The 25,463-nt window shown below is 40.1% G+C and overlaps 1 protein-coding gene across 7 annotated transcripts in view; it reads right to left on the reverse strand.

Annotated features, from left to right (window-relative positions):
* htr4 (5-hydroxytryptamine receptor 4) overlaps positions 1–25,463 on the reverse strand; it is a 139,588-nt gene that overhangs the window by 99,142 nt on the left and 14,983 nt on the right. For 4 of the 7 annotated variants that reach the window (XM_067519284.1, XM_067519291.1, XM_067519287.1 and 1 more), the window contains exon 2: positions 2,079–2,157. In XM_067519284.1, the coding sequence (XP_067375385.1) occupies positions 2,079–2,134 (56 nt within the window). In that variant the 5' untranslated portion in view covers positions 2,135–2,157. Of the gene's footprint in view, positions 1–2,078; positions 2,158–13,915; positions 14,101–25,463 lie in introns of those variants that run through there. The other 3 variants (XM_067519290.1, XM_067519288.1, XM_067519286.1) reach the window with 3 other exon arrangements.

Raw genomic sequence — 25,463 nt, forward strand, 5'->3', positions numbered from 1 at the left:
GATCGCGTTTGGTGGTTCCATCAAAGTCCCTGACATGAGCTATTACATCACAGAAGGTTTTTTAACATGCATTATATGACATGCAGCTTGGAGGGACCTATAGTGTGACAATGGATGGATATTTGCAGCCATATTTCAGGCCTTTTATTTCAGGCCATATTTCAGAAGACATTCAGGGTCTTGTGCAAGGACGTGAAGTGATGCTTGCTGTTGAAACTTACGCAATGTCATTTACATCTTTTTGTCATCATCCACCAGTGGAACTACTGACCATTTGTCTATTAGCCAAGTGTGTCTAGAGAAAGACATCAGATTGTTAAGTAATGCTACTTGTACAGACTTTTTTTTTGGGTTGGGACAGTTGTACATTGAGATTTACTGTGATAAAAGCTGCAAGTGCAGGAAGATTGTGTTTTGATTGCAGGATTAATGTTACAGCTCGAACTGGAACCACTGCAGAAATTTCGGCTTCTGCTTTAAGTGAAACCCAAATAATGGCTAGACTGGTACTTTAGTTTCAATTCAATGAAGACCCTCCAAGCAAAAGCATTTTTTGAGCTTTACGTAGCTGCCGCGATGAATGCTTCCGATACTATAACAAAAATTATAATGATACTTTCTACGTAAAAATAAAAACTGGCGGTATAAAATGTATTGGGATCAGTTGTTGAAGTGTTGAGGTATGTTTGTGCTCTTGGCTTCAGCTCTTATCTCTTTCTTATTTTACAAAGAGACTAGCTGTTGCCAAGGTAACAACAAATGGGAATCCAAATAAAGAAACAAAGCACAGGTTTTGACCTTAGGCCTTCCTCTGACAGACAGCAGGGGAGAGCAAAATGTCCACTATAGAAAGACATTTCATTCTCTTTTCTTTTTCAAACCGTACTGCTGTATTTTTTATTTTTTTTGTTCTGCGCATTGGTTTGTCGGCCTGTGAGTCAAAGCAAGCAGCCTGAAAAGTCATCCATCTACTGTCCACCATCACAGTGAGGGTTTTAAAGTGATTTAAATATCTGTTACCCACAGGCGGAAGAATGTGAGTGGAGGAGGCTATTAAAATAAGTTTTTACATTCCAAAGCATCAAAAAAAAAATTGTAATAAAAAACCTCTCAATAGTTTCAGCTGTTTTTATCAAACCAACAAGCCTGAGGCCAAGACATCCAGTGAGCCATCTCTCATCTCCTCAGCTGCACTGAAAATCTGAAGATGAAAATGCCCTTCAAGGAACAAGGGCACTCAATTCATTTTCTGCAGACTTCTGAAACTAGTTTATTACACAGAAGTGCAGCCATGTCTCCTAATGCTCCAGATGAACAGAAGATGAGTTAAAAAAAAAAAAACCCAGTGGCTTTGTGGAGTTAAATGCTGTCACGTAATCTGTTTGGGATTTAATAAATTCTGTATTATGGTCTGTATGATGCATTGCACTGTTCCTAAACAGTAATTCAAAAATAGGAAAAATGTGAATACTATTAGGAGAAAGAAGTATGTGTTCCTATAACTTTGTGGGGAAAATAAATGAATCACATGAAAAGCGTCTCCAGTGTGGGTGTTACAAGAACAATAATACTCAATTAAAAGGAAGGAAACTAAATGACGCGAGTTATTTAAGGTTTAAAAGGTTGATCAATTTTAATAATAGTAATTATTATTAAGCTTTATGTAACTTTTTAAAAATATGTAAACCCGCAGAACAGCACTGGCAGTAGAAGCATGTTTACTTCTAAAGGAGGAACAAATGCTGAGCTCTGTGCATCACATGCTGTACTGTATCTTGCTGGCATCTAAGAAACGCCATGGGCTTTGAGACGGGATTGATAGATTCAATTCCACATGTTGCATATTGTAGTCTTGATGATAGTTTTTAAATTTGTCACGTCAAGCCTTTATCATTAAAATGAAAAGGTTTCAGGCTGCCTTTGTTGGCAAATGCCAGTCACAGCACGGTGCAAAATTTTAGAAAGAACGGAAACATGCTGCGCTGCCAACCATAAATTAGCATTTGATTAAATGAACTTTGACAAACTTTCTCAGAAGTGAATGTTTTTTAAACCGCAAACAATTATTCTGCTCTCACCTCTCACTGACAAGCTCCTCCATCACCGGCATCTGGCCTGCAGCACTGACATTCATGTGACCATAAATGCAGAGAGTCCCTGCAGACAGAAGATCACAATTAACAAATTCACATAATTACATATAATTGGCTGACATTTTAACGTGAATATATTAAACTGAAGAACAATTCTCAAAGTCAGTCATTTCCTTTGACATTTGACCAGACGCAATTGACCTGAAACTGTGAGCTGCAACATACAGCATTTAGAAGAAAAAAAGCTGGGATTTAGTTAAGCTCGACTACTTCGAATTTTTTAGGCTGACAAAATATTTACATTAGAAAATGCCTCTCTTTTTTTTTTTTTTTAACCATCCAGACTTGTAATCATCTGAAGGACAGAGGAAAAACGTTGCTGCTGTCGGCACTGTGAAATAAACAGCCTTCAGCTTATTTTCACTACTGCAACTGCAACAACCGTTCAATTGTAAGTGCTTTAAAATGTAACAGACAATTCTGGATGCCCAACCAGAAGAAAGAGTGCATCATCGCACCATGTAACTGTGCACAAATACAATGTGGAATTCTGCACAATGCGCTCCCCACTGTGCAGGATTCCGTGAAAACACTGGTGGAACCAAGGTTGGCAGTTGAGGGAAGGTAAACGCACACAGTTGTGCTGGCAGGAGGTAGAAAGGATGGACAGTGAAGGTCAGCCTGAAGATTTAGCCCCTGAATTAGCAAACGCCACTATGCTTCAGCCATATGGGCATCTGCCAGGACGGATTCATCGTGGGGACATTTACACCAGGCCCATTTCTATAAAATCTACATTATAAATTGTAACAAAGGTCAAAGCCCCAGATTATAAACGGAGCTTTTTGCGTTAAGCGGCATAAATCTGTTATTTTGATGTCGAACAGAATGAGTAACAAATGAGGCCTGTTGTGGAAGAACAGGGGGAAGAATAAAGTTCCTGCTTTAATAGTAATATTTACATGAAGTTAACCCAGTTCTGTTCTACGCAGAATTAAGCTGGTGGACATAATCTTACACCGTATTCGGTCCGTCTCTCTCACGCTGATGCACAGGACCATTAAAACCTGTCACGATTTAAGCACAGACTTATATTGCAGCGTGATATGCTGGATTACAGTTCAGCAGGGGGTCTTTGTTATAGTAAGATGCTTTTCATAATTCTGCTTTTTAGTCTCACAACATGCTTTGCAGCTATTTTCACTCTCCGTTTGTCCAGGTACAAAGCATTAACATGAGCTAACATTAAAACCTCTGATTTGTACAGATAGAGAGATTGAACAACAGTAAATATTTCTGTTCTCCTGTCGCTAGAAGCGGTTCGGTGATTCAACTTGCTAATAGAAAGAGATCAGACCCAGAGGCCAAATTGGAAATTGCTTTGGATATTCAATTGACAAACGTGTAAAAAAAAGCGTGCACACATACTGAGCACATTTCATTCGTGTACACTTTGAGTTGAGCTGATATTGACTGTATGTATTTGGATCAGATGGACACCAGATTAAAAAGCACCTCAGTAAAGCATATTAAATTCATGGCACTGCGTATTAAATCTATAGGTCTATAATCTGCAGATTCCACCATGGCAGAGTCACAACTAATCCTTTATAGTTTCCCCATCTCTTCTGAAACATCCGGAAAGCCGTTTGCCAGCTGAAACCTTCTGGTCTTTGAACGGGACAAGAAACAGAACGTGTTGGATGCAGCAGTGCTGTATAGGTTACTACTAACTACTAATTATCAGAAAAACCGAGCAGACAGAACGAGTCTTCAGAGTGATAAGAAAACGCTCTCCCTTGCTGTCTGTCAGAGAAGAAAAGAACCCACATTTTTTTCAGAACTAATTTGAAATGTTAAAGTAAAAAATTAGGAAACAAAGGAAATAAAAAAAAATCTGATTTTGGTTTTGAACCAATAATACAACCAACAAACCAAGAGTGACTTTTTTCTAATTAAATTACAATTAGTTTACAAGACAGAAAATGCTAATTACTGCTAGTCACAAGAAACAGAGAACAACGCTGTTATTTTTACAAAATTGTCTGAGCTTTTTTCGTTATATTAAATCTTCAGTTAAATCAAAACTTTTAAAAAAATAGTTTAAGATACCAACATCTTTGTCCATGTCTGTATTTAAGAGCATGTCCATGTAGGATAAAGTCAGGTGGGCGACAAAACACAGGACCAAAGACACCACTTGCTTTCTTACAACATTTACTTCAGTCAGCGTTGTTTCGCTATTCTAACCCAAACCATTATGTCTTCCCAACCCAAACCGACTCATTTTGTGCCTGAACCAAACAAAGTGCACGATAATGACGTACTGAGCCTGCTGGCATCACCTAGTGCATACGGATGTCAGGAACTGATAATGGTTATAAAAGGGTTTTGTAGCTTCTGCAGTAGGTGGACAATGCTAACAATTTAGCCACCCACTGCTAAAAGAGTGTGCTGATAACAAGCCTCAACGTCTTTCCAGCCGTTCAGTTGTGTGGTGTAGCCACATTTCCATCCTAAACCTTATTGCACCAGCATGAACGTATTCGGACGTTTGAGCCGTTTTGCTGCAGATTCCAGGACATTTATTGTTCGTGGTATGACATTTTTCATGCCGGGGTATCAAACTGGAGAACCCCGGGTCAGAACACGATGAGCATGAATGTATAGGAATGCATAGGGCAAAACAACAGCTCACATGGTGCCAGAACTGTTGCGGATTTTCCCCCACCCTCTTCCAGTGTAATCGAGCATCCATGAATCCAGAACTGATTATTATATCATCAAAGGAGTGAATTGCCTCCTTGTTGCTCCCTTAAAGTCGCACCGGGCCTGCTGACTTTGTTCTATAATAGACACAGTCAGGGAGGTGAGGCGAGATGAACGCATGACCGAGCTAATGGGCGAGGACGCAGAGACGCTTTACTGGAGTCCGTCAGCTCTCATCCAATCACGCAGCGAGGAGGGGAGGAGAAATACAAGGGAAACAATGACTGTGTGAGAAACCGATGGAGGAGCTTGACACAGGGAGAAAAACAATGGCAGGACTGGAAGCAGAAGATGAAATACTGGCAGAGAGAGAAGCATGTTGGAGCAAATTGCTGCGTTTTCAGGCACCGTTTCCTTGTTTGATGACTCAGGCGAACAGATGCGAGAGAACATAAAACAACCGAGTGAGAAAACCCCAGGTGAACTCACACTCCGATAATAAGATGCTCGGCCTTTTTTTTTTGCTGTCGATGCAAAGCAGGCCATGGCAACAAGCAAAGGCAGGGACCAGAAAAGCCACATCGGTTTATAGCTGGCAGGCTGTTCAAGCTGTGGGCGGGACATCGCCGGTGGACACAAATATTCTGTTAAGAGGTTTATTAATGGCAGCATGAATAGGAGTCTGAGCTCCAGCTGCATCAAAAGTGCTTCATAACAGTTTAACTTTACAGTCCTGAACCCAGAGTGCAGCTGTTAATCCAGGCAACATGCAAGAAGCTAAACACAGCCACTGATGATATGAGAAAGGGTCAATGCTTGTGTTAATACGTTTGGACCCTTACGGAGCTGGAGTCTGTTTACATTGGGTCTGGGTCTCCCTGTTAAAGAAGTAGCTGAGAGAACATTCCTGCTCGCAGACGGAATCTCATAAAATATTTAAAGTTCAGCCACCAGCTGCCAGTTCCCTTTCCAAGTGTCTGAATGGAGTCGTGGCAGAATGTTCCTGTGTTAATGTGGCGTCTCCACCTTGGGACGACGTTAACCCCGGTCGGCCCTACACCACCCGTTAAATGGCTCGACAAAAATAAAATAATTCAGGGAGCTGAAGAGAGACTCTGAGCAATGTTTGCTTGTGAGCTGGTTTCATTCTTTTTTACTGGTTAGGATTTTGCACATGACAACGTTTCCAAAAACGTTGGGACAAAATTGTGATAATCTATAAGTCATTTAATTATTTTGAAGATCTGTTTTAATTTTGAGCTTCTTTTACGAACATAATTATAGTGTTTGTGTGTTGGACTCTGAGTGCATCCAAAATATGGGTCACCTACTTTACAACTTAGCACCAAAGCTGCTGCAGAGTCTGATGAATTATCACCATCTAATGAACTAGGCACAAGTCCAAAATACTACCAAGCAAGCATTCATTTATGTTACAGTCCTAATGTTGGTTATTGTGCTAAAATGTCATCCAGGCTGCTTTAACTGAATAACCACAGGTGCAACACCTGGATGCTCCACTGCAGCTGCATCCTTTTTGTCAACAAGATTGAACCATTGAACTAGTCTCTTAGGATGGATGATGCTGCAGCAAATCTTTTGCTGTAGTTGACTGCAAAATCCAGCAGCGTGTTGGTACAGGACTACACAGGTAACGTCTTTTCCTTTTGTCTGTTTCATTTCAGGAGCCGCCACAGCAAATCATGTGTCTCCATCTAACTCTGTCCTCTGCATCCTCTTGTCTCACTACATCCATAAATGTCCTCTTTGTTCTTCCTCTAGACCTCCTGCCTGGCAGCTCCAACCTCAGCATCCTTCTACTGATATATTCACAGTTTCTCCTCTGAACATGTCCAAACCACCTCAATCTGGCCTCTCTGACTTTATCTCCGAAACATCTAACATGAGCCATTTGTTTCACATTTCATTAGAGAGATTCTTCTCTGCAAAGTTTAAGAGAGGAAACAGAGAAATAATAAACAGAAAAAATGAAATTTGTCACCATTTAAAGATTTTTTTTTTTTTTAAATGTAACAAGAGGGACGCAAACTAGTGTGAGACAGAAAATATGAATGACTACAAACAACTGCAGACGGACTGACAGGGATGTTGTGGGGGTGGAGGACTCCTCTGTTTGTTGCTGAACTCTGTGGTGGTTCAGGTCTCCCGGGATTCAGCCAACAGTCTGCAGTGAATGAAGGGGGGGCTAATCTTCAAAGTAAGAGTCTATGTGTAGGAGATACTATGTTCTACATCTCATGTTAATCTTTTGACATAAAAAGATTGAAATGTTCAAAACGCGGATGCCTTCTTTTAGATTTCCCCTTTTCCCTTAAATGAATACATAAGCCAATAAACCATAACAACAACACACTTTGAAATTGACTCTTTAGTCTGCGTTGTACCAAAATGCTGCAGCAAAATTAGATTGTCTGGTTGATTCAGCCTATGTTTAGCTTCTAGTGAGGTCAAACCAGAGTCTGCACAATCATTCAATTTATTGACCCCAGCACAGAAAAATTTGTGAAGCTCCTTAACATGTGACGTTGCCTTTTCCTTATCTATGTGCGTCTGCTGCACAGTTGTGGTGACTAGTTAGCACGACTGAATTTTAGGCTCAGCGACATGTAGTGACTTTAGAGAGACGTACTGCACTGTAGGTAGAGGAGCAGTATATTCTAGTGGAGAGCATTTTCAAAGTAATAATAATAATAATAATATGGTAAATTCTATTGGACACAACACCGTTCAATTGATGTGATGCTGTTGCAGCCAGCAACAAACACCGAAGCCATTAGGAAACAATTTTAAAAAATCCAGTTACAGTTTAAATTGTGTGAAGACTTATCTGCCATATTTATTATGTCTGAGAGGCAAAATACACACACACACACACACACACACACACACACACACGCACAGACTTTCAGCTGGCTGCATATCTGCTAATGCCCATCCACTTGGGAAACACACTGGATGGGTTCACTAGGCTTTAACACAACTGCTGCTTGAACTAATGGTTTTACCACACGGAGATGGTGGCATCACGCCAGGCTGCAACAGCAGCAGCTGCAACTAACCATTGACATTTGTGGCCACCGCTCATGTTATTTCCATACTTGTGGGGACGCAAACACTATGTTGACCACCACAATAATGCTAATGTTGCACATGGACACAATGCATTAGCCTGTGGACAGATAAAGAAGTCTTTAAAAATAAATGCCCATTCTCTTGTCACAGCTTTTCTCATGTGAGGACCTCCTGCTTTTTTCCTGTTCTACATTTTTAGAATCCAATGTTTTTTGGGTTCAGGACTGTTGCTCAAACAAAACAAGTCATTTAAGGATGTCCCTGTGCACTCATGGCAAACTGGGATCACTATGGTCTAGTACTATTTGCAGCATTGCGTCCTTCATACGCAGGTACACACAAACTGTGTAATGTGTCCTTTTCATGTAGGATGACACAAAAATGTGTGTGGTTGTACTCAGCAAATCTACATGGGAACGAACGAACGCACGCACTTCAGTCAGACAGACAGATGTACTGGAACTAATTAGCAGAGTATGTAAAACCAGACCACACAAATCTAGAATGCACCCAGCAAGCGCATACCTTTAGCTAAGGCTGAATACTTCTCAATTCATAGTTTTAATGCATGTAAATTCACACTATGTGAGGAAATCGTCATCAGGTTCTACATACATGGAACAGCAATGCAATGCACTCGTTTCATCTCCCAAGTTCCTACTGTCGAGTTTATTTGTGAAGACAATCATAATTTAGTCTGATTCATGATCTCACATGACGCAGTCCAGCTATTCTGCTGCAGAACACACCAAGAGAGAAATAAACACACATCCCACAACGTGAAGATGCCGTAAATAAAAAAGGTGTAAATCAAGAATTAACAGCAAGAAAAATAAATAAAAGGACTTTTTGTGAATTTCTTATACAAATCGCTGAAAACAGACTGAACGAGAGACGAGGAAAAACAAATGTATTTCCTGAGAAACTTCTCAGTCACATCAGAAAACATTAACCAGCCGGAGGGAGAGGCTCCGAGTCATAAATCACATCATGAAGTCTTCTCGCTGGTAGGATCATAACCACAGGAAAGAAAAAAACAAAACAAACAAGTGCCATTTAGCTACACATTACATTACGTGTCGTCTTGAATGATCAGCGAGTGTTGCTGGGTTGTGGATCAATTAGCAGCTTGACTATGATTAATATTTATTTCCATTTGGTTTGAAAAATGAATAGTTTGGGTTCTTCCCCATTAAATATAACATGGAGTCTTCAGTGTTGGATTTAATAGCATACAATAGCAAACAGCTTGTTTCTCTTTTGTTGTCCTCCTGATTCCTTCCAGCCTTCCGAATATCTTGTTAGTGTGCTGCATCATTCCTAAAATAATCACGTTTGTACCTCAAACACACTAAGCCGACATGATCACTGAGTGTCACTTTGTCTTAAAACAATGAGGCACCATCATTCAGAACTAATCACCTTTTCACGAGTCGCTGAGGTCTCACAGCATATGGTCACAAAACACAAAATAAGGTTTTAGTGTGCGATTGTGGGGATAAGTTACCTTGTGTGTGTTAGAAAACTTCAGTCAAAGGATAATAACGCTGGACTGTGGTGAGAACGGCGTGAGAAGTCGTGAGCATCTTTGATCAAAAATTCAAGCTTTAAAACCCATTAGAATTCAGTTAATCTCAATTCAAATGTCAATGCAATTATCAATTAAGGAGTCAAGTAATCCTTTAAAAGGTCATTAGCAGTTTTTAAATAATAATTTAATTTAGATTTGCTGTTTTAAATGTCACAGTTTATGCAACATGTCATACTCATGGTTTTATTTCGTTAAGATTTTACACTTCCCATTTCCTTAACTGAGGTGAAGTTATTACTTCCATCTCTTCTGTTTCCCACGGCCCCCCTCATCCCTAGTATACATATACACCCCCCTACTCACCATGACCAGTTACCACATCGTCTTCACAACTCGTGCTTAGGACACTGCCTCTTGCTCACCTGGCCTCATTCTCTGACCTGCCCGCCATCATGGTGATGATACGAACATCAGCACACAATTACCACAAAGAGGCTCACAGCTGCACAAAGATGCTAAACCCCTCGAAAGTGATGTCCAAAACATGACAGCAAACTGACCAGAAATGAGCACAATATGCCTGGAAACAGAAAACGATCAGAGATTTTTATAGGAAAAGCCTGAAATGAATTAATGATTTTAATAAAATTATCAGAAAAGAAAACTTTAGTTTACCACAATTTCCACTATTCCTGAACTTAAAAAAAAAAACTAATCGTGTCCATCATCTACATCCTCTGAATCCAGTTATCTTCATCTCCCGTGCTGACCAAACCGCATGCTTTTACATTTCCTCGCAGCAGCAGGAGGAACAATTCATAGTGAAGCGGCACGACTGAGACGTGGCGCAGCTCAGGTACTTTCATGCGCAACAGGTGTCAGACTGCATTAATGAGGTGAGTCATATGACATTTAGACCATGGCAATGACTCCTTTTTATTATTACCGCACTCCACTGTTCTCTCATGCATTTTTCAGCATTGTGCAGCAGGCAAACTACCACAACAGAGGTGATAAGGTGACACATAACACATTTAAAACATATGTTCACAGCATTAGCACCGGAACATCCTATCACACTAATAGACTCTTAAGTTAAAAACCCATCCAGGCCACCATTTAAAGGGAAGACGAAAAAAGGAGGATTCGGGCTAAACATGCAGAAGCAAAAACCAAACGCACACTGTTCCGAGCTTTACAGTGATCAGCAATGTGGGTTTCTAACGGTCCAACTCCATCTGAACCGTATCAGCATTAATGCGCCATAAACTGTGAACCTTTGAGGAGGAGTCCACACTGTGCGAAAGCGGAGCTGGTAAACACACCTGAGCTTCACTACAACAATTATAATTCCTCTTTATAATCATTTAAACAGCCATTCATGATAATTAACTCTTAGTGAGCTGCACATATTCAGTGGCAATACTTTCCTTTGGCAATTACAGGGCTGTTAGAATGTGTAGAGTGTTGTTACATTTAAAGTTGATACATTTATTGCTAGATTTGCATTTTATAGGCATTAGGGCTCCACGGTATTGGAGGAAACCTACACTTCACTTTTTTTTTCTGACCCTTAAATTTCAAATTTAAATGATTTACTAGCACCATGTGCACTGGGATCACGCATTATTTACAGAGAACATTAAATATGTTTAGGCCTTTTTCTGCATCAAGGCCAGTAGCTTTAAAACTGATGTCTGTTTGCCTGCAGTATCTCTACTGTGCTACATTAGAAACACTTTATTTTACAAACACTGCCATTGTGTACAAATTGTTTGCCGATAGTAAAACTTCTCAGAAGTACAATAGAAACCGTATTAATCATTGTCGGGCTTTGAAATTGTGTAAAAAAAGTTTTCAGACATTTTATGTGAATTGAAAGCTTAATCCTCCTTTGGCTAAAGCAGCCTGCATAAATACAACCCTCTACAAAAACAAAGGCGTTTTCACAGCTGACGTTCTGAACCACTGCTTTTAATAGAATTTGTGCACATTTGATCCGGATGGTTTCACGTTGCAATTTTGTGATCATTTTGGACGAAATTGCATCTCCCCACACTTTACATTGGCCTGTAGAGGTGTGTGCATCCGACTACAGCGTAGATGTCGTCATTCTTAAGTTGATTATTTCTTCCTGAGACCAGATTGAAATTTAATATCTCATCTCCTCTTCTCCCTTAATGCACCTGTAGCCAGTCTGTAATTCTGTTGAGGTCCTTTATCTTTTCATGTTGGTTAAAGTGGTGGTGATAGTCTGACTCAACTTGCTATAACTGATCCTGAGGCTCGGATTTAGCTCAAAAATTGACCTAGAGAATCTAGAGAGTGTTGTCGGTATCCCAGAATAAATGCTTATTATGATCCTAACACTGGCAGCACAGTGCAGGAGTGGTTAGCCTGGTTCGCCTGACAGCGAGAAGGTCCCCAGTTCGAATCCCTAACCATGCAAACTCCACACAGAGTCTTTCTGTGTGGAGTTTGCATCTTCTCCCCACGTTTGCTTGGGTTTCCTCCGGGTACTCTCTGCGTCTCTGTGTTGGCCCCCTGATAAACTGGAGACCTGTCCAGGCTGGACCCCGCCTGTCACTCTGTGACAGCTGGGAGAGGATCCAGCCCCCCATGACCCTGAACAGGATAAAATATTACAGATAACACTTTAACACTATAAAACCTAGTAAATAAATGTAAGAAATTCAAGATCAAAGCTCGGGAAATTGTGGGAAACCTTTTTCAGTCCCAGTTATGCACGTCACCGATGGAGTCAAACTCCATCCAGCTAAGGATCCACCTGTTAGTTTTCTACTCACCAGTAGTCGTGGCCTTTAGGGTTTCTTTTTATTCCCCACCTGTATCTTAGCTTGTTTACACTTTGCTGGTGTGAGGTTTACTAGAAAAATCCTAACAAAAACTAGATATGAAGCACTTTAATTCAGTTCAGTTAATGTCAAGTCAAGTCAAGTGGCTTTTATTGTCATTTCTACTATACACAGTGGTACACAGTACAAACGAGATAACGTTCCTCCAAGAACCAAGGTGCTACAAACAACACAAGCTATAATAAAGTGCATCGAGTGCAACCAAGTGCAAACAGTGCAGACGAAAAAACAGTACAGACGGACAGTGTAGACAGACAACACAAGTAACACAGGACAGGACACAAGACACAAGACCCAAGACAGTGCCGACCAGTAAACCTACTGTATACTATTGTAACTGTTCAGGTAATGAGGTAAAATATGAAAACACGTCCACAGAGGAATCATCCTCAAACCTTGACCATTAATTCTGCTACTTTACACTCGACAAGAAGGAGCTAAACTTGGTTAATTACCATTCAGGGTTAGGGGGCTAAACGCTGAATTAAATATTTTTACAGCTCTGTTTCCCCGAGGGGAGTCTGTCTCCACACCAGCTGCCATCCTGCCATAAATTCCTCCCTTATGTGCTAATCCACTCTATTATCCATCCGCCCCTGTGTTCTAAGGGGTCTCCAAATAATCCATCATCATTCAACTTTCCCTTTTTGCTGTGTTTTAGGGAGCTATATAAATGACCCTTTAGACATTTGGACACACTTGCTCCTGAGTTCCCTTCCTAGTGCAGACACACGTTTGAATCCGTTTGAGTTCATCTGACAGCGGTAATTAAATTTGCCTGCCTGTTGGCAAGGGGCAATCCACTCGCCAACAATGAGGCGTAATTCTTCCCTGTGACAGAGTGGAGCCCTGCTGAATCAAGGTGAGCGTCTTTTGCCTCTGCTCTGGCAGTGGGGTCGGCTTTTTATAGAGGGCCCACATTTCTGTACAGCTTGATGAATTTTCCAGTTTAATTTAAAAGATCATTTGAAGCTTGATGGGAGTCTTGGGCCCCTTTGTCTCAGTAGCAAGATGGATGCTTGTCCCTTAGTTCTTATGCTGTATTTAGCCTCGGTAAGCTGCTGTTCATTCTGTATGATCTCTACGCATGGAGCACTGCAAGCTTCATCCTATTTGCTCAGCTAATAATAATTAAATCCTGTGGTCTCCACTCTTGAAGCCCACCCAGACTCTTGCTCTTTTCATTTGAATGCTCCATCCAATCTGCTGTTCCAGGTTCATTAGCCATCAATGAAATGCTTGTGTGTGACAGTGGAAAGGGATGATGTGTGTGTGTGTGTGTGTGTGTGGGGGGGGGGGGGGGGGGGTAATCAAAAAAAGAAGCAAAGACGAACAATATTGACTTTCAAATGAGATATTCAAGCTTGCGTCTCATCATGCTATTGATTCCTAATATCAGCTGACACCGGATGGTATTTCATGAGCATTTGCACTGTTAAATGTCAGTACATGCTCAGTTCAAGGCCTTTGACTGAGTATAAACCCTGAACCGCAGAGCAATGAGAGGAAAGACAAAGTACTTAAAGGTGAATCCCTTTACCCACTGTGATTTCCCTGGTTAACAATGTGTATCTAGATTTCTTTTCTATTGGTTACATTACAATTTTACTGACCTGTTTCATTGCCGAGTCCAACAAACAAATCAAGCACAAAGAAGTCTTGAGATAATCCCCACGTTTTATCCAAATATCTCAAGCATTCTGTGAAGCGAAACCAAAGGGAGTGTGACTGGAACGGCTGTTAAGTGTCCTTTGCACTGTAAAAGTGCATGTGCTGGCAACCACAGCTAATACAGGGAATCACAGACAAACCAGGAAGCAGCTCTGCAGGATTAAATGGATGGTTTGGATGTTTGAGAACTGTCGGTTTGGCTCTTCATTCTCACTTCCCCAAATGGGATTTCGTAATTTGGATGAACTCTTGTCTAACCCTACTCCAGAAGCATGTTGTTTCAGCAGGAAATGCATCAAAGCAAATTATGAGCATACTCTAAAAACACTTGGCACATTATTACACTACATTCTTTGCACCATTGCACCTCAGATATTGCCTCCTGACACTTATGACTTTGAGAAGTTAGTTTTTAATATTTAAAGTTAACCAATTGTTCTGAAACATTGTCTGATCAAGAACTTATTTTATTTATATTCAAATGTTAATCAGAGGAAACCCCCTTTGTGGTGCCTCATCTCATTTGAAGGTGTCCTCAACAGAGAACACAAAATAATATACATACTTTTCATAATAATAAAAATAAAACCAAAAATGTATACTGGAATACTGTGTATGTCTGAGAGCGTCTGATGATCTACATGGAAGCAGAAATTGTCTAAAACATAAAGGACATCTAAAATAAAGCAAAATGTGACCTATGAAAATGTCATCTTGGGTCAAGTGCAACCAGTTAATGTCGAAGTTAATGATAAAGACAACCCCCCCCCCAAAAAATGTTATGGAAAATTATGCTTAATGAATGAAAGATTTTGAAGGTGTTTTGGTTTGTCATTTCAGATTAATCAATGACAGGTCATCAATACATAAAAGACCTGTTGATTCATCAATCATAAAAAATTATCTTTAGCTGCAGCCTTAACACAGGTGCTATTCTTGGGTAAAGAGAAACCCAAGTAAACACTTAATAAAGTCAGTAAATAGCCTGAGCCCAAAAAAACTGAGTGCAGGCAAAAATGTCATCTGGTATTTTGTTCCAATATTGGTTTGAACTGAATGTCAGAACACTCAATAACACAAGCAATCAGCACTGGTCCCTTGCACTGTGAGTAGTCATTAAAAACTGACCTTTCATACTGACTGACTGTCCTGTCTGTCTGTCTGCCTGTCTCAATGTGGACGTCCCCAGGAACTTTCTGAGTTCACTCGTGGTGATTTCAGCAGGAAAAGCCATAAACTCTTGCTGGAGTGTCCAAAGAGCACCGGGAGAGACGGTGACTCACAACAGTATAAACTCACTGAAGTCCCACACACACACACACACACACACAGAGATTGTAAAGTATATGGCCTCTCACACACACAAAAAAACAACATCAAGCTAGTGATATAAATGTCAGTACAGCAACTGCTTAAAAGCAAAGTTGGTACGAACTTTAAAATAGGAAAAGTGAGGAGCAGATGGAGGTAATTTAACAGAACACTCCTGAAATTCAGAATGTTGTAATAAGCCAGTTTGCACAAATCTCAAGTTCAAATGCAAACAGTTTTATGAACTTGATCTAAAGCAACGGCCTCGCCTCTGTTCATTCTGCCCTGTAGGTTTCAAAGGTCAGTAAGAGACTTTACTCACATGTGAACCTCCTGGTGGCGCTAGAGAAAGGTCAACAGTTATTAATCTTCAAATTTGTGGATTTCTGCCTCCAGCTAATATGAATGTTACAATGTCAAAAAGTAACAAAAAAGGCTGCAACATTGGAATATTTCCATTTTACATGAGTCCTTTAGAAGGTTGAAGCCTTAGATTTGGCTTCAGATAAACCTTGCAACACATTTTTGCACAGATTGAGTCTTTTGGATCCATCTCTTAAAGGCCTGTGTGAACAGGTGTAACAGTTACAGCAACAAAACAAAACCAGTGTCGATGCCCATGTGAGTTAATTGTTTTTTTTCAGGGTTCAAACACCTTTTAAAAAGTCCTTTTTTTTAAGCTCCAGATGATTTTCGATTCAGGAAATCTGAAAAACATTTCATGGAATTCATGTCCAGTTAATCTATTTCCCAAACTAGATCCATAAGAAGCACGTTGAGGCCACGTTGTTTTTCCATTTTAACTGAACCTGTTATTTTCCTCATTTATTAACTGCACTGCACCTGCCTCATGTGCCTCTACATGCCAGCATGACCAATGAAATTAGCTATTAGCACAGATTTGAATCATTTTAGAGGGATGAGCAGGACAAGATTCCATATTACCATTGTGCCATGTTTTATTAGATGGCAGCGAAAAGCAAGTCAAACGCTAATACGCCTCACGAGCAGCACTGATAACAGATAAATGAGAAATACTTAAATTACAGAGTCTTGGGATGTTTTTCATTATGTCAGGGATTTGTGTCATTAGTCACAATGAGAAAAAGGGAACTCGTCAGCATTTGAGCCAGTTCTCCACTGGCAATTTCCTAATGCTAAAAATGGATCCATTTGGTTAATGTGAGATTAAATTGAGTTCATTTTTATATTAGAACTTGTTTTCATGTGGTAACTGAAGGGCTTGGAGAAAGACACCATGAAATGCCACTGTACGATACAGTACGCTCAGCAAAAGCATTGACACAACTTCCAGAGGAGTCGATTAAACACTGAACCAAAGGGGCCACACAGCCAACAACACACAGATGCAACTATTTATCGCAGCTGTGAACAATGCAGCATCTTGTCTCATGCATTATTTAACACAAGCCTTTTTTTTTATGACCTAACACACAACAATTCCATGCGTTATCACAATCAACCCTTTCATTCAGGTCTTCTGGGGCAAAGTCCAAGGCCAAAACTGCTTTTCTAACCTCTTAACATCCCAATACTGGCGTCTGCCATATTGAATAATACTACAAATATGAGAATTAACATTCAACAGCCACTGCACATGGCCCATTTTCCCCTTGTCTGCAGTTTTTTTACTTCCAGCATTAAAGTAATAAATGACATGTAGGACTGGTTTTAAACTAAACTTGTGCAATGAGATGTGTTGAAAGAACTTCCAGTTCCCTGTGGTGCGACTGCCAACTGGCAAACACTCTCTTCCTATAGTAAGTTAAACATTTGGAAAAAGATGCACACGTGACGCAATGCTTCTGTTCACCAATCGAACTAAAAGAAAAGATCTCGCCGCGTGTCCACTGTGCCATTAATCTCATGGTCAGTTTGTGGTGAGAGGTGTTGAGAGTTTACAGGTCACAGACAAGTTCAGACAATCATCGTAGCTGCTCGTTAACAACAGCGGAAACTGCTACCTGAATATTTTCTCGGGCTAAACAGCCACAGATAAGAACCCGACAGCAAACACAGCAGTGGAAAATTCTGCTGTGCACTTTGGCACAATTAATCCACCTTCACTGCTCATCCACACAGAGGAGGCCTCACTGTAGTTGTCTCATGAGCAGTCGTGAAAGCACATAAATGAGGAAGTATGGACCTAATTAAAAACTCTTTGGCTCCGTTTCATTATGTTAGACCTTCGTGTCAGTCGTCACAAAGAGAGAAATTCGTTCTCTGTACAGTTTCTTAATGCTAAAAAAAAGGTTCTATGTGGTTCCATTATATTTTTAAAAATACATATTTTTTTAAATTCTTCATCAAGTAGTTTTCTGGTAGTAACTGATGAAGCACAGTGACTGCAGTTATTTGAAGTTTTAATAACACAGTATTGTATATTTTACTATTAGAATTTCACTGACAGTAGGTGTAAAACTTTCTTCACATACATTTTATTTAATAGCATAAAAAACTATGTGTCACTGATTTAAAACTGTCTGAGGACAATGTGATGAATTTTAGCCTCTTAGCATATGATTATAGACATTATAAGAGGAAAAACCCTGGCTAGCTCCTTTTTAAATTAGTAGTGCTGAGCAGTTTCATATACATACAAACTGTCGCACACTTGTACAGAGTCTATGATTGGTTTTATTTTTACCTGTTTTATTCTTAGAGGGACTGACCATTGTGGAGGTCTGTCCAACGTGAGGAGAGACGACGCCGATTGGCTGTGCATTTCCTTCCTATTTGTGCTTCTAACTTTAGAACACAAACATTTTTTCCAAATCTTACTCTTTAACAGGGCAAACTTTCATTACACAACGATTGAGACATGTGCCACTAATGATATGTTTACAAAAAGACACTCGAGATGCAGAAACTAGGTTCGAAAACGTGTTAGAATAATCGTAGTGGTTACTGTCGGCTGATTCAAGTTAAGCTATTAAGCCAAACATCGCTTCAAACGTCACTTACAGAGGTTTTTTCTGGTGGTGCTGTAATTGGTGGAGCAACATTGCGAACAGTTCATTTACGCACAGAAATGATCCTGTTACAGAAGAAGGTTGTAGGACAATTAACAACTTGGAACAGTTGATAAATAGAGAACCAAGAAAATTTTGACTTAGCCATTTTAAAACTTTGAACAACATATTGTGCATTAATATGAAGCTGGATTTGTAAAACATGTCTGAACAATTTATAAGTTGATGCCTTTTCTACTATCCGGATTATGTACAATAACACATAAAATAAAGGCTCACTTATAAAAAAAACTGTAATAAATTCTGCCCAGAATATCAAGACTATAAATTAGTTATAAATTACGTTCAATGTTTGTTTTATCCAGACTGTGAGGATGTTGTTTCGTCAATGACAGTGGGATCTGAATAAACACAAAAACAACTAATTTGTAGTAGTCAGATGTGATAAACATTTAGATTTGTTATCATCAAGAAGCTGAGAAAATATGTTTTTGGAGGCATTAAAAACATTTCTTCATCATATCATCTACTAGAATCTGCAAAGGAGGAAATAACATGTGAATGTGTGTGTTATTGTGCGTTTCCAAACCCTTGATTCTTCTCCTTCACACAGTGACTGAGTCCTCCCCATCTTCTGTGACATGAAGAAACTCAACCGTAGCAGGTTCTACAAGATTCTTGGATGAATTACTGCCAGTTAGAAACAGTAGAACTGGCTGGTAACAGCAAGTGTTCAAAATCGTAATTAGGGTTTTTCCTGTACTTTGCATGAATTTAATTGCTAAAAGTTATTAATTACTCTATTTTTGAAGGCATCTACTCTGAAAGCTGAAACCTTTACACAGTACTGTGCACGTGTTTAGGTGTGTGTGTGTGTCCAAGCATTCCCATGCATGACGTATTTCAGTCAGCCCAGTGCAATTATGTAACAGTCAACCACAAAATGCAAAAATAAGACATGTACAGTGTTTGTGTGCAAACAAATATGCAGTGATATCTGTGGTTGTGTGCTTCTTTGTAGAGAAGGTTTTTTATTCCTCCGTGTTCTCTGTGTGATTTTCCACTTGTGGCTGTTTACACCTTTTTATTGCAGTGTCATAATCCTGGTAGTCTTAAGCAAGCAATTCCTGGCACAGTGGCCCCACCGACTTGATAAGGTGAGCTGACCTCACGGTGAGAGAGAGTTTCATAAACCATCTACCTACAGAGCGACTATCTGCTATCTAGAATGACTCCTTTATTCTGCTGAAATTCTGGAACAATAAAAATATAAAAATGTTCTGTGGCTCTCTTCACCTTTGCCAGGAAAGCTTTAATTAGAAACAACATTGCAAGGGAGTGAACACATCGAGTTGAGAAACACAGCTACTCATATTTCCATGTGATAAGTTGATCATCAACTGATCTTGACCCCAGAGTGGCCTTGGTGCTTAACACATTCACAGAAGAGTCTTTTCATAAGCTGAAACTCACTTCTTTAGATGATTAAGACCCACTGCAGAAATGCTCATCGTAAGTTTACCGAGTCAGGAATTATCTTAAGATGCTTGAGTAACTGAATCCTTTTACTACATGTTAAAAAAAAAAAAAAAAAAGAGGTGTTGCTTCTACAGAGAGCTCTAAAGAGCCTCCATCTGCTTTCACTGTTTCACAGCACATAACTTTACTGGTTGGGTTCATCGTTTCTGCTTGCAGGAGCTCCGTTTCCAGGAACACCAGGCAGCTGCTTTTCGTTAAAGCTCGAACAAATGCACTGGACATTAACGGTCCTGCACCACAAAGACACACTTAGCAGTGAGCTGGTTAGAATCTAGACATCTAGCAGGTGCTAACTATTATAAAAGATGGAAAATGAACATGATGAACAATGACCTGAAACTAACCAAAGGATGCTCAAAATGACCAAGACCTTACAGAACATCTGCAAGCATTCAAAACCCCACATTAGTAAATTGAACTAATACAACAAACCAGCAACATAAATACACAAACCCTGCTACACACTGTGTTTAGTATATGAATAAACAGGTCTTTTTTTTCCCCCTCTGTCTAATGCAGAAATCGTCCAGGATGTGTAGCCTCCGATGACATACTTGTACAAAATGACTATATTAAAAAAAAAAAAAAAAAGGACAGTCCATGTTGGAATGAGGCACAGCATAAAAACAATAACTATCATTTTTGTTTCTGGTTATCATGTTACTACAAAATAAATGTTTACAGATGTGCTGCCATGGGTCAAACATTAATGTGCCATCAGCGGAACCAGAGAAGTTTGCAGGATGGATAAGTCTTTAAAGTAGACAAGTCAACACAGCGAGTGCTCGGCTGAGAAAAGGAATCATTACGTCAGATCTTCACAAGTGCACTGGCTGGGGTGGCAGGCTGACTCATGCCAGTGGGTCAGTAACGAGACACTGCTCACTGGGCCTTGAATTGGACGCACGCTCTGTGATGCAAAGCTCACGTATTAGGATGCATCTCCACCCTCTGACCCCTGTGGGCTGGTACTGCTGAAATAATGGGGCCGCAGTTTTCTTTTAGTGATATTCTCTAGGATGTTGGAGAGATTATTTACGCCTCTGAGGAAACATTGCATCCTCACCACTTAAAGCAAATATCACCCTCAGAAGCTCTCACGCTGTTTTGTTCATCCTATTCCAGGTCTTTTGCTTGGATGAAATGGTGTAATTTATCTCTTTATTACAGACACCCTAAACCTGCTTTTAGCCGTTTAAAATCCTCCCATCAATTACTTGCATTCAAGCAATACACAAGACCAAAGAACGTGTTTCAATGTGTTGCGCCGAGATTCCCGTTTTTCCAAGGAGGCAAAAAAGATTCAGTACAATACTAACAAAATGAGAAGTGGTGGTAGAAAAATGAGCAAAGCTTCAAGTTTGGAACACGCAAGCTGTGTCACATTAGGGACTAATCAGGGGATCTCATAAGATTTACAATTACAAAGTCACTTCAAAAGAGTTTAGATGTTCATCTGTCCACAGTTTTGCAAATTGTCTATAAATGCAGATGATTGAGTTCTGTGAACAAGCCCAAAGACGCAATGGAGAATGCTCAATAAGGAAAGAGACGACGAGGAATCACTGGATCTGATTAACCCGTCTGTTCAGGAGTCTGAGTCTCCGCCATGCTACTAGAAACACGTTCTGTGGACGGATTTTACATGACGAAGACGGGTCTAGCATGAATTATTATCGTCTTAAAAGCAAAAATTATAACCTGTGTTTACATTTCTTACACGTGTGGTTGCACGCTGCAGCACGATGGTGGAGTGGTTAGTGCTGCAGCCTCACAGCTTGGTTGGCTTTCCTCTGGGTACCTCCAGGGTCCTTCAGCAGTCCAAAGACATGCGCATTAGGTTAATTGGAGACTGTAAATTGCCTGCTTGTGTGAATGGATGTCTGTTTATGTATTAGTAGCCTAGAGATAGGGGGGGTCAGGGCGGTCGTCTGCCAGTTAACCCAACAGAGATCCTAAGATATGAGCAGTTGGTATCTCGGTGTGATTTAGCGGAATATCAAATCTGAAAATTTTAAGTTCCCCCGTGATAATCCGCCACAATGCAGAGAGGGTCCACATAATAAAACATGGCATTTGGATATTTTCCAAGAGCGCAGACTCTATTGATGTCCCATCATGAACTCGACTGTTACAAGCACAGTGCTGAGCAGGCTGACAGCTGGCAGATGTTGTTAGTGCAACTCACGCTAAGATCGATGAGTAAGTCGGAGGTGACACCTGTATGTAGTATGCGTGTCTTTCCTGAAAGAGGTGAATCCTTGAGGACATCCGTGTACAAGCTGATTTAAATGGGATACAAATGCACCAACTCCTGTAGGCGCATGTTCAAATAGCAGGCTTTGTGTAATACAATGGAAAGAAATATATTTGAAAGGCCCAATGCTTTGCTTTATAAAATGCTCACATAAAACTGGCCATATTCCATCGAATGTAATAAACACCTTTTCATGTACATCATGAAATAAAACCTTTTATTTTTTTCATAGGGAAGCTGGTGGATCAGTGGCAGAGCAAATCCCAACCCACCAGGTGTGGCCCGCCCAGCCGCTAAGGGCCACCCGGGTGCCGGTCCAGAGCCTGGATAAAGATGGGAGGGTCGCAGCAGTAAAAACTCGTGTCAAATCAACACGCGGAACACGTTCGCTGTGGCCACGTCTGAAGGGACAAGCTGAAAGCCATCGATCATTTCAATTTCCTGACACACACGTACAACATGGGTAAATGTTGCATTTGCAGCCACAAACTGCTTTTTGATCTATAACCAAAGTTCGTTTACCATCAAACATAATTACCTGAGAGTTGACGTGAACATACAAAACAGTGTTTCTAGCTCGTGTTTTATAAGACTGTATTCACACACGTTTGCCTCACAGCAGCTAACTGACCTATTAATTATGAATCATTTGCAATAATAACAGTCTTTAGCCACCTTCAGCCTGTTCCACAGTTTATCTAGGACCAAATTACTCACTATAGCATGCTGATGTCAACATTTACTTAATTTCAAATTATAATCCTTGTACAAGTGCTTTTCCATTACAGACTACAGCCCTGTACACGTAGCCAAACTATCTCAGGGCTGGATGTAGAGACTTCACAGACTTATCACACATGTGGGAAATTTTGAGTCACGAACCCCCAAGTGCATGAAGATTTGTGCAAGTGCAAGACTTGTTTTTTTCCCCCACTAAATCAAACAGAGGGAGTCATTTCAAGTATTGTAACATTACAAGACCAGACGCAGCAGTTGTGCCTATATACTCTGCCTTGAACATAAACCCCTTTTCATTCATACCCCTTGAACTTTTGTCCACATTTTCTCACTTTACAACTGCAAACATAAATGTACTTTATAGGGATTTTATGTGATAGACCAACACAAAGTGAAAGGAAAATGACAAATGGTTAACAAATCAATATCGGAAAAGTTTGAAATCATTTTCGAATCTGCCACTTCCTCATCTCTCCTTCAACCCATTTCTGCTCTACCAGACTGAGAGATGTCCGACAGCGACACAAGACAACAGGGAAAAGAATATTACCCAATGTTCCTCACATAAAAAAAACTGTGTATTCCATTACTGCATATTTTAATAAGCTTGGTTTTTCAGCTGCTTGCACACTGGTAATTGGTCAAACAAGAGGTTGTGGCAAAGTGCACCAGTATTTCTCTTTCTACCTTTAATGGAAAGTGGTTTGAGACAACAGATGCACTCGAATCTATTCTGCTAGATACGACATAAGTGTGCATCAGGTGCACTTGACTCAACTTGTCAGATAAAGGTCCCTTCAGCTATACAGTAGCTCACTGTGCTGAAAGACGACGTGTCGTCTATTCACGTAGACATTTGTCTCCATTCTGGAAATGTACTTTTGTTTTCCAAATGATACGAATTACGGTTGATTATAATTGATTGGCTGTTGTTGGATCCCACAGCGTTATAAATCTCAATCAGTTAATGACAAAAGTAATGGCATTAATCAGGTTACAGGAACTTTTTTTAACCATTTTACAAAAGGTAATTGTTGTTTAACATGCCAAATACTCGCTGCTATTTCTCTGCTTTTACCATATGTCTACAAGCTAACAATATTCAATATTCCTATTTTGGGGGGGATTATTACACTTCTGATATAAACTGTGTATTTATTAAAGTTGTGTTTATTTATTCAAGTGCTATTCTAGTCATAACAGTTTACTGCTTAATGGCAAATCTGTTCATAAACAGTAACAAATTATTTTACTACTTCATTAATTAGTAAACCACTGCAATTGATCAAAATACACAAAGGAAATATCGATCCTTTTTTAACCAAACGTCCCTCAGGTCACAAATGTCCCACTGTTCAATCACAAGATGAATTTACCAGATAGTCAGCAGCTAATATATCAGTAACTAAGTTTTTCCACGAACCCAGTGTGATGGTGAAAATGTCCTTTTTAGTCATTTCCTATTGGAGCACAGCTAAAAAATAATCCCTCCCACTGAGCTTTTCAATTTGATCTACGTACAGCAGCATGCAGGTGGGACAAAAACCATCTACCATCTAATGGATGTTTTTCTTCTGACTGAAATAGTGCACGTATTAAAACTTTATTTACTTTGAATTCAACTGGAGCCTCTTAAGGGAAACAGAATGGAGTCTGCATTAATCTGGATAATTAGTTCAGCAGTTGAGAGCGAACCGAGGAGAATCTGAGTGTCTGTCCAGACTTCTGTTTGGTTGTGTTCAGCTTTCCAAGAATAAGAAACTGACGAATATCAAAGGAGATTCATTCATTTTGTACTCCGTCTGAGCAAACATACATTTTCCAGGCTTTCCATGTCATTATTTTCACCGCCGGAACAGTCTTTTTAGTGTAAATTAATGTGTGATCTTATGTGGTCAGGGAAAAATGCATGTTACTGCAGGCATTAACACACATGGAATGAATTGCAATTAAAAATGTACAAGCTCACATTGAGAAAGGATTTCAGCCTGGTGGAAAAAAATAAACTGCACTTTTACAGGGCCCAGTGGCTCAGTGGTAGAGCATTGGGTTGGGATGCAGAGGACCACAGGTTCAGATTTGCCCAGCCACCAAGGGCCTTAAAAAAGACACACATTCCAATATGATCAGTCTGTTTATGTATTTGTATTTGTACGTGCTATGAGCTTAAGCATCACACTGTTTAGCTCCTCTGAACACTGATCTACCTGCTGCAGAGCTTCCTCCATAAGTCCAAATGAGTGACAGTTTAAACTAAAGACGTAAGACTAAATGCATGCTGGGATTTCAGACTGTGTGTGTGTGTGTGCTTCCTTCAGAGAGCCTGGTCCTCAGGTCTTAACGGTGCCATCTCAGCTTGCTGTTATTGACTTCCCAGACAGCCCTGCCAGGATAAACTGATGACTTCACACCAACCTCCCAACGTAAGGTAAATACTCCGACACTTTGTAGATGGGCGTTCATGGCCTGATGGTGAAGTGTCAGCTCCAGCAATCTTGTGCTGTCTGTCCCCCCTCCTTTCTAGAGTCCTACAGTACAGAGAGAGTCAAGCTCTCCTCAGGCTAATTCTCCCCTCTAGTCTCAGATCCCTCCCTCACTTTTCATGTGAGAGCAGATAATTGGATGTGGGTGGTGACTGTTCGCCCTGTTCTC

The sequence above is a fragment of the Channa argus genome, chromosome 10 (assembly GCF_033026475.1).
Source record: "Channa argus isolate prfri chromosome 10, Channa argus male v1.0, whole genome shotgun sequence".
In the NCBI taxonomy this organism is placed as follows: Eukaryota; Metazoa; Chordata; class Actinopteri; order Anabantiformes; family Channidae; genus Channa; species Channa argus.